Raw genomic sequence first — 9,893 nt, 5'->3', positions numbered from 1 at the left:
CTGACTGTTTTCAGGAGATATATACTATTCGCTGTGTCTGTAAGTGTAAAATATTTGTTTTTTATCTGTCACTTTCTTTTTTGTTAATTTGTTACAACATTGACAGCGTGCAATTAAAACGACGTGACGTTAGTTTATTAAGAAAAGTGCGACGATGTAACGTTAGTTCATGAAGACATCTGACAGTTCTTGAACGTTACATAAACCTATCTGCTTACTAGGTGTTTATTTTAAATTCATGTTGAATGACGTCGAAAAATCGAGATGTGTGACGCTAAAATGAGCGTTAAAGGCGTAAATTAGTTTACTACCAAGATCGAAATTGTTGCGAAGCGTAAATGTTTATTTTGCCATTAATTTACATTATTCATCTGTAAAGCATATTTAAAAGGGGGAAAAAATACGTCGTCTGTATGCCAGCATTTTAAAGTAGATTTTGAATTATTCATAAGCGTTTAGTATTTAGAAGTTCCCATTTGTTTGATTTATTTATTGTCCTATAGAGTTCACTGCATCTGGTGAAGTAGACATAAAAACGACAAGTGGCATTTCTCGTTTCCCTTTTAGAAGTCGGGGTTACTTCCTTGACGCCCAACACAGCAGCCATGACGTCTAAAGGTGCCAAAGAGACCCTCGTCACCAGGTTGGGCTTCAAGTCCAGCAGCTCGGCCTCCAAGGCCGAGGCGGAGCTGGAGAAAGTCAGAAAGGAGAACGCTCATCTGAGGAGGAAGATGGATGAACATGCCAAAAGACACATCAAGCCACCTGACTCGGACAAAACCAAGCTGCTGGAGGTAAAAAGTTCATTTATTGAGATGTATTTCAGGTTTAACTTCAGAATCCCCTGTATGTCTGTCTGTCGTTTGCCAGACGATGTATGTTCATGTTTTAATGTGTATGCGTTTATCTTGTGTTTGTTTCAGAGGATCCTTTCCCTTGAGACACTGCGAGAGAGGAACAATCAGCAGTTGCTCGTTAAAGAGCAGGAACTAGAAACAGTGAGACAGCAGCTGTCAGCCAGAGGAGGAGAGGTATGTACATGTGACACGTCTCTGCAGAAGTATACGGCTAAAAATCACATTTACAGTAGTCCAGTATGGCTAAATCCATCTAGATATCCTCCATCAGCTTGGACACAGACTGGTTTGGACATGTGGCCCAGGTTGAGGAGAGATGCCTACAGCTGTGTCTTTTTGAGAGCATTCCTCAACTTGTGAAGAGTCGTTGCACTTTTGGCATTGTATTGGTGGCATATGTATTACTGGCAGAAGACAACTGTCAAAAAAGTGGGGGGGGAAATGTACTAGAATCCCACTGAGCTGCCATAAAAACAGTTGGGGGGGAAATAGCTTCTATCCCATTTTGACAGCAGCTCAGCTAAAGGACGTTTAGACAGCCAGGAAAAAGAAACGCATACCAACACATGGTGTGTATGCTGTTCACTTGATATTTATAAACCAACTATCTTTCACTGTTGTGAGTCTGTGTTCATGGCACTGCTGGAGAAATTGATGCTGTCTATTTGAGCTGGTTGCTTCTCCTTCTGAAATCCTTTTTTATCTTGTTGAAATTTATTTTTGTTCTTTTAATTTAGACTAGTCACAATGCCAATCCGGCTACTACTTGGAAATGGCCTGCTGGTAAATGGGAATATCAGATATGGATTTCCCAGACATTGTGAACGTATTAGTTGATTGAATTACACTCGGCTCTTTAACTTTCATCAACAAAAGTGCTAAAACCTGAACTTCTCAGTGGGTCATTTGAGCAGACTGCCAGTAATGTCATTTGTCTGAAGCAGATAATTGGTTGGAGAAGAGCAAAAACTGCCTCTGTATGAACAAAGGTTTAAAAAAAAAAAGAAACAGGTTGACGTAATGTTTGTGGAGGCTAGTCAAAGTGTTGTTGTTTTTTATTTTTTTTATTATTGATGTGTATTTCAGGTGGTGGCATCACTGCAGGCCCAGCTGGAGCAGCGGAGGAAGGAGGCTGAGCAGAGAGACGCGTTGTTCCAGAACTTGTCGCAGGAGACCGGGAACCTGAAAAACCAGCTGGCCACTGTTTCTGCCCGGTGCCAGTCCCTGGAAACGCAGACGGTGGTAGGTTGACCAATTATAGCCCCTATACCTCCTGTCGAGATGTTCTCATTAGTTAGAGAAGCTGGCACTGCCATTAAAGGTTGTCCCCTTTTCCATATAACCAATTATCTTATTGGTAATGTGTACCCTTCTAATAATGTAGTTTGCTTTAAAATATGTCTGAAGAACTACTTTGGCAGGGAATGAAAAGTGTAAATGTATCATGACATTGATACTCAAAGAGCTTATTCAGTATCTCTATTTATTGCTGACAAGCCCTTAAATATTATAGATAATTGTATTTTAGGCTGTTGGTGAGTGGTGACACAAATGTGATGAAATAGAGAAAAAAAAAAAAAAAAAACATAGATTTTTAGAACTCTGTCCTCTACCACCCAATCATTAAATTGGGTGGTAGAGGATGGAGTTCTAAAAAGCTATGTCCTCTCTCTGAGATGTTTCCTATCATAGTGCTGATGCAGTAAGCGTGTACATGTTGAATTTTAAAGGAACAGGTAAATGTATTACTTGATCAAAATGTATTTGCGTGTGGTCAGGTTTTCAGATGATCATATAATGTTCATTTCATCAGGATAATGTACATTTCAACAGAAACCGTTTTTTTTTTTTTTTTTTGTGACTACTGCATGGCAGGAGTCTTGTTTGGAATGCAGATGCAGCTATTTCTTTGTCCACTAGGCAGCACTGTGTAACCTCTGATTGATTTCCTCAGCTGTTGACATGACCTCTCTGGGGAATTTGTTGTGATGAGAGCCAAAGGTGCAAGTAATACATGACCAAAAATGAAACTTTATGGATGTAAATGCTTAATCCATAATACTCCTTTTGTTGAAATTTGTTTTAAGTCCTCAATATCACTTGTGAAAGATAAAATGACTTTGTGCCAGTGGTATGTTAATTATACAATCTATAGGATTGTTTAATTAATATACCATCGTCCCTCCCTCACAATTGTCAGCTCTCTTTCCATTTCCAAAAGCAGCACTGATTCCCAGTCAGCCCTTTGATGCTTTGAGCACAGCAGGCCTTCACTCCACTAACAGATTCTCCTTGAGGCAAAGATGGGAACGTCTCAAGTGATTCAGGAATTTGGATGGCTAAAGACTCCGAGATCACAAACCTCTGGGTTTGTGAGTCAGTCAGGTTTCAGCTTTTGTTTATTGTTTTGGCAAACGTATTGCACTCAAATACAATTCAAGAGAGTTACCATGACTAGTATACATAAAATGATTGAAGAGACGTTGGATTATTTACATGATATCATTTGTGTATTATGAAATAAAGCTTTGCAAAAGTTTGACATAGCTAACAGTGTAACAAGAGGGTGGGCGCAATGCTGTCGCGGTGAAACCGTCCGTTGGGACGTTGTTTCAGCCGTCAGCTGACCAGTGGGGCGCGCTCTCATGCATTAAAAGGCAAAGGCTATGTGAACGAAGAACAGAAAAGCTCAGATTACAACTGATGCAGCGGGAAAGTGACTTCATTATCTGCTCAGATATACTTTACTCCACTGTATCATTTCATAGGAAACAGTTGTTTGCTACTTTAAAATAGCACGATAACATTTTTTAAATATCACGTCAATACCGGTGTATCACAACGCCTCTATCTTTATCAACCTTCAAAATCATTGAAGAGACCTTACAAACCCTGTGAGTCACAATATCAGTTTCTAAGTAATGTAAACCAAATAAATGCAGTTCCTGTAGATGCATTATTGTTATAATTTTGCCTCGAGTCAAAGAAATAGGAAGAGGTGAAGAAAGAAAGGAAATTTTTTACGATAAAGATATAGATTCATTGTTTATTTTTTTAAGTTTTCTTTTTTCTTCTTGTACATATAAAGGTCAGCCAAATGCTGGAAACACTGTCTTTGAATGGAAATGTTCTCAGATTGGTTTCATAACTCCTGCTTTGATTTTCAAGTCACTGCTTTTAGACTCAAGGTTGAAAAGTTGGTCAAATGCAGATTATTTATACAAACGGAATACTTGAGGACATGTAGTCCCTTTTTTGTTTTAAAAAATATATATATCTCTATCGGTGTCTCTCAGGTCGCACTGCCGGTGGATCTCCTTATCTCTCGGTCTTTTCAGCAATGTTCCAGCCAGGAGCTTTCCACGCCTTTGGTTCCTTTTAGCTCCTTTCGCATTACTAGAAATAATCCTACTAACAGACCCTGACCCAACCTCTAACTCGTTCTTGGATTCTCAAAAGCTATTTGTAGGTTTAGCTTATGGGTATGCATGTTTAAATCCATCTGGAAAATGTTGACAAGCTCATGATGTTTGTCTGGAAGTGTGAGACCTCAGAGAGATGATCGTTTAGAGACCTATTGTTGTCGAGGGTTTTCTTGAGCTTTGCAGTTTAGTGGGATGAGGGTCAGGTTGACAGAATTATGAGATGACAGGGCGTCTTTTCGAGATGGATGTCGAGGAATTAGCTCGAGGGTGACCCGGGTCACTTCACATAAAGACAAGGCCCACTTGCTGTCCAAAATGCAATATTTTGAGGCAGAGAGCAGGGCACGTTTTTGCTTAGGAGAACTTGCTAATTCAAGCCTAGTCTAAATATAAACCGCTAGATCGGATAGCAGTGTTGAAGCCAGTACTGTGTGTATCAGACTTTTTATTTTTTATGTGTGTTTTTCTCTCTACAGAATGGACAGGTACCTCCTGCAGACTTGGCATTGGTACAAGATCAACTGAGAGATGTGAGTCGAGTCAATGATTTACTGTGTGTGTCTATGCTTCCCTGTTTGCAATTTGACTACTTACCTTCTCACTGTTGAGAAATGCTTTTGTATCATAGCTCCGTAAATAAAATATATTGCCCATCTGCCATATATCTTTGAAGTATTTCCTCCCATTACTCGGTCGAGTGCCAATGGGAATGAAATTATTGTCTGAGGTTTATCATTCAATGTCGAGAACACGCTTTTATGCCAATATCAATGGGTGCTATAAACAAAGGACACACAGGTGATTATGCTCTGCTGGTCACAAAAGCAAACTCGAAATATACAGAAGTGTTCTTGAGCTGAGCATGGCTGATATTCAAATACAGAGAATACAAGTATGTCAGTGTCTGAGCTGTGCATCCCACCACCAGGCGCTTGAAAAGAACCAGCAGTGGCTGATGTACGACGGGCAGAGAGAGGCCTACGTCCAGTCCGTCCTCGGCCGCACACAGGAGCTGGAGCAGCAGCTGGCCAAGCAGGAGGCCAAGCAGGAGGCCAAGCAGGAGGCCAAGCAGGAGGCCTCTTCAGGTGGTGAGAAATGTAAGAGGAATGGAATTAGGTACTTCTAGCTGCATAACATGCAATGTTATGGCACATAAAATAAACGTAATAAACGCTTATTATTTTTGCTCTGATATCTACATTATGGAATGTGAAAAGGCTGAAGGGTTGTTTTTATATATTACATTTGTTTTAGCCACAACGTTAAGAAGGTGGCAGGCTTTGGGATAAAGAGATGAGGAAAAGATGAGATGGGTTATAATCCTGAAATATTACAACGGCAGCAGCACTGAGGACTGTTTGGCTTTGAGAGTACATTTCGCAAAACTTCAACACAGACTGAAAAGTTTACATTTTGATTGCAATGCATATCTATTATCTTCATATTTTGTTGACTAACACTTCTTACCTCAGCTCCTGCTGACTCAGCAAGTCCAGAAAAAGAGGATCAGCTGAAAATCCGCTATGACCAGTTGCTTTTGGGGGTAGAGAAAGACTTGGAGAGGAAAAAAGAACAGGTTACCAGAGGCCAACAGGAGCTCAACGTGCAGAGGGAACAGGTACATGCTGAAGGGTTTCATTTGATTACGGTTTCCATGTTTCTTTTCCATGTCTAAAGGTTTCTGTCTCTCTACTTCATTCCTATATTCTACTTTCTGTGTCTTGTGCTGCTCACATTCTTGAGAACCCTGCAGTCAAATCATGTCCAAATTGATTGACATTCACTCCGTTGAAATGTTTAGGTTAGCGCTAAAGCTTCATGCACTCATCTTATTGAATTTCTACATTCTTTGCATTTAGGCATTTTCATAATTATGTCGTAGAACTCCATTGGAGAAGTTAATGCACAGAAAGTACACAGCGCTCTGACATTTTACTTTCTCTACGACTCTGCAGACTTTGAAGGCTCAAGCTGAGCTGCAGTCTCAGAGGGAGCAGGTTGCCAGGCTCCAGGAACAGATGTCAGCACTGCAGAGGAGGTACGAGGACAAGTGCAGCGATCTGTCCTCCTTTCTGAGGAAGTACGAAGAGAAGAGCGAAGAATCAGAGGACGTAAAGATGCAGCTGCAGCAAGAGCGACTCGGCGGCAGGTAAAGCAAGCCGGCTCTTGTTGTAGAAATCCAAGTGTGACTGGTGCAAAGAAACTACATAGGCCCGTTATTTAGAGAAGGCTAACTGCAGATTAGTTGTTGCTTCAAAGTTTGCCTCCTTTTATCTATTTAATATTCTTAAACTCTCATTTGATCCACAACTCGTGTCACAAAATGTGGAAAAGCTGAAGAACCGTATGATGAATTTGCTAACAATAACGGCAGTTAATTGGTTTTCAAAGAGATTTCCGTTGCTGTGTGTGTGTATATATATGTATATATATATATATGTATATATATATATATATATATATATATATATATATATATATATATATATATATAAATAAAGAAAGAATAACCTTGTTTATTTATAAACATTGCATCCAGACATGCAGTGTTTGAGGAGAGAAAGGTGTCGTCTGAGCGGTCGGACAGAATGAGAATGGAACTGGAGAATATAGACATCAGGTTGGAGGAGGAGAGGAAGAGATCTGCTGACCTCCTTCTGCAGGTAACTCTCACATCCTCATCCCAGGTGTATTTGAGTGGGGAAAAAGATTGCATGGTATTTGACTGGTAATTTGGCCTTCACAGGTGAATATGTTGCAGAAGTCTCTTCTGAGCCAAAAGGAAGAACAGAGGAGAATCACAGCACTGGAGAAGCAGGTAACAACGTCAATGTGTTGGCCACAATTCACACGAGGAGGTCTGAACATTTACTGCCAAGTTATGAGAAGAAAATCCTCCAATACATCGTTGTAACTATTATGTGTGACTTCCTAAAAGTAGTGAAATCCATACTGATCCCACTTGTGTAATTGAAGTTCACTGAGTTCTTGTCTCTCCTCCTCCTCATACATTTCTAACCTCTCATAAGATCAAACTCTCTGCCAAGGACTTTGAGGATGAAAAGATTGATCGTCAGAGCATGCAGCACCAGTTACATAAGGTGCTGAAGGAGCTTCGCAAGGCCCGCGATCAGATCGCTAAACTGGAGTCTGCTGTAAGTTTTAACCACACGTTCATTTATATATTTTTCAAAAAGACAACTTCAGTCTGTGAAGTCGTTTCGTCCAAAATGTTGACATTATTTTAATGCTCAGGGTATTATTCTGCCCTTGTGAAAGTTAAATATTTGAATGGGTCTTAACCATGCAATATTTTGTGTTTTCAGAAACAGCCAAACTCCCGCTTCTCAGAACCCAACTCCTACAACAACTTTGAGTTTGAGCGTCTTACTATCAACGGTCCTACGTCTCCCTCAAAAGTCACCAACCTGCTGGACGAGAGTTTCCTGGAGTGCCCGAAGTGTCGGACCTCGTATCCCACCAGCCGCCACAGGGAGCTCCTGGCACACATTGACTTCTGCTTGGCCTGAGCTAGAAGAGTCTAGATTGGTGGTTCCCGGCCTCGGGGGGGGGCAGCACCATAGCAACGCAACCGTACATGCAACACAAGCAATTATTATTTGTCTCAACATATCCAGGCTTCTAAAAGGTTTTAGAATTAAAAAGGGGTAAAATCCCTATTTGTCTACTTGATACTCATTGCCACAGACTGCACGTGCTTATGACCGGGTTCACCAGTGCTGCCTTTTAATGGTAATCACATTCATAAGCCATAAAGGTTGGGAACCTCTGGACTCGATCGTAATATCCATTCAGGGAAATTTAACGCCTGCAGTTTAAGAAAAAAATACAAGCCTGAGTTCCATCATACACTGACTCCACAAACGCAATCCTCCTGTGAGCAACACAGGTGAGTAAAATATGTAAGGCTACTTGCTTCCATGGTTACCAAACCATTCTTTGTTTCTTTCTTTTCTTCCAAAAGCTGATTTAAAGTGCGATGTGGCTGCAGCTAATGTAAGATGATTAGTTTGGAACTCCTGCTGTCATAATGATCACTGGATACATGTTTCTGATGCATTCAATAATGGGATCTTATAGATGTGCAGTTCCCATAAATGAGATTAATGAAAGAAGTAAGCTTTGCAGTCCAAGAGATTCAAATAGTTCCTTTGCCTGAGATTGGGTTGATATCCAAACAGCTTAGTTATTAGTGAAAAAAATAAAAATGTAATTATATAAATGGAAAATCAAGGGACATTCTTAAAATTCTGGGTATTTCATCACCATCACGCTTTTTAAAAGTTTGTTTAAAACAATGTACTCCAGTTTGACTTTGCCAGTTGAAAACAATCAGGATCTGATCATATTCCTTCATATATTTATTTCTGGGGTCTTCCTGCTTTATTTTTTTGAGTGTTTTATTTTTCTATTTTTATTATGAAGCTCTTAGTGATTTTTATTTTGTCTATTTGATGAATTTATTTATTCTTGGGGTGTTGTTTTTCATACAAGTGAGCTACAGTATTTTTAGATAATGAAAGATTTTATTTTTTTCTCCAGAAAATGTATGGATTCTACATCACTGTCTATGGTGCTGCATTTTTGATGGCCTTTATTTTCATCACCATGGGATGTATCCAACTGTATTAATATGAAAGTTTACAAACTTGCTGAACACGTTCGATTGATAAACCAGCTGTAAACCTCCACTCCTAGTTTCATTAATCTATACCTTTGGTGTTTGTGTCTGGCATTTCCCCTTAGGATGTGTAATATTGAAGGCATATTTACAATATGAAGAACAATAATTTATTACAGTATTGAGGGGAAGGACAAAATAATGGGGACAAATATTTGTATGCTTTTTGTGTTCTCTACTGTATTTATAATCTGTCATTGTGGACACACGTCGCTTATTAAATCTCTAGTTCCAGTATAAAGGATGGTGGTTCTGTCTTGTGTTTTGCAGACAGTTGGACGGACCTCTCTCAACCATGTGACTATTGCCTAGACTAAGACCTAACCCACATAGTCTCATTTGTCTACACTCAGCCAGATCATAAAGCCCTGCGCCTGGTTGTCCTTGTTTTATTCTCTGCTCAAGTGAAGCTCACATCCACCTCCACTTCTCAAGCCTGCAGTCCTGTAAGGCTGGAATGAGATTGCATGAGCTAATTCCTTGTACTAAACTATTTAAGGCAGGGGATTAGTAAAGGTCTTCTTGACGGGGGAAAGGGGTTTAAGTTGCCTTCGTTCCTGCCATCTTGGCAATGTGACTCCATTGACTTAAGACCGACAGGCAGACTGCTATACTGTGCTCTTTTAGATCCTTGTTTTGTTTTTACATTACTGTGTTGGATGACTTTTGCTGTTTTTCTTTTTTTTTAAAGTGTGTTTTTTCTTATGTCCTCCAAAGTTGTTTTTCCATGCACTGTACTGTACAAAGTGTGCAATAAAAGATGGAATCTTGTCACATCAGAGTGTATTTCAGGACCAACAGTGTATTTGCTCAATTACCAAATAAGCTCAAATAAAAATGAGGTTATACAATGTAGCCAAATCCACAATCTGTGCTTGTATATTTTTCATGGCTCCTTGATTCACGTTG

General features: G+C 39.8%; 1 protein-coding gene across 1 annotated transcript; it reads left to right on the top strand.

Annotated features, from left to right (window-relative positions):
• Positions 1-605: 605 nt before the first annotated feature.
• On the top strand, positions 606-7,812 carry cep55l (centrosomal protein 55 like; the record flags this gene model as incomplete). Its single annotated transcript, XM_079237666.1, has 11 exons — positions 606-794; positions 924-1,031; positions 1,944-2,099; positions 4,759-4,812; positions 5,211-5,379; positions 5,755-5,900; positions 6,238-6,431; positions 6,822-6,945; positions 7,029-7,100; positions 7,312-7,437; positions 7,609-7,812. The coding sequence occupies 11 exons, from the start codon at positions 606-608 to the stop codon at positions 7,810-7,812; spliced, it is 1,542 nt and encodes a 513-aa protein (XP_079093792.1).
• Between the last annotated feature and the right edge of the window lie 2,081 nt (positions 7,813-9,893).

The sequence above is a fragment of the Taurulus bubalis genome (genome assembly GCF_910589615.1).
Source record: "Taurulus bubalis genome assembly, chromosome: 2".
NCBI lineage: Eukaryota > Metazoa > Chordata > Actinopteri > Perciformes > Cottidae > Taurulus > Taurulus bubalis.
This window is presented reverse-complemented; position numbering and strand designations above follow the sequence as displayed.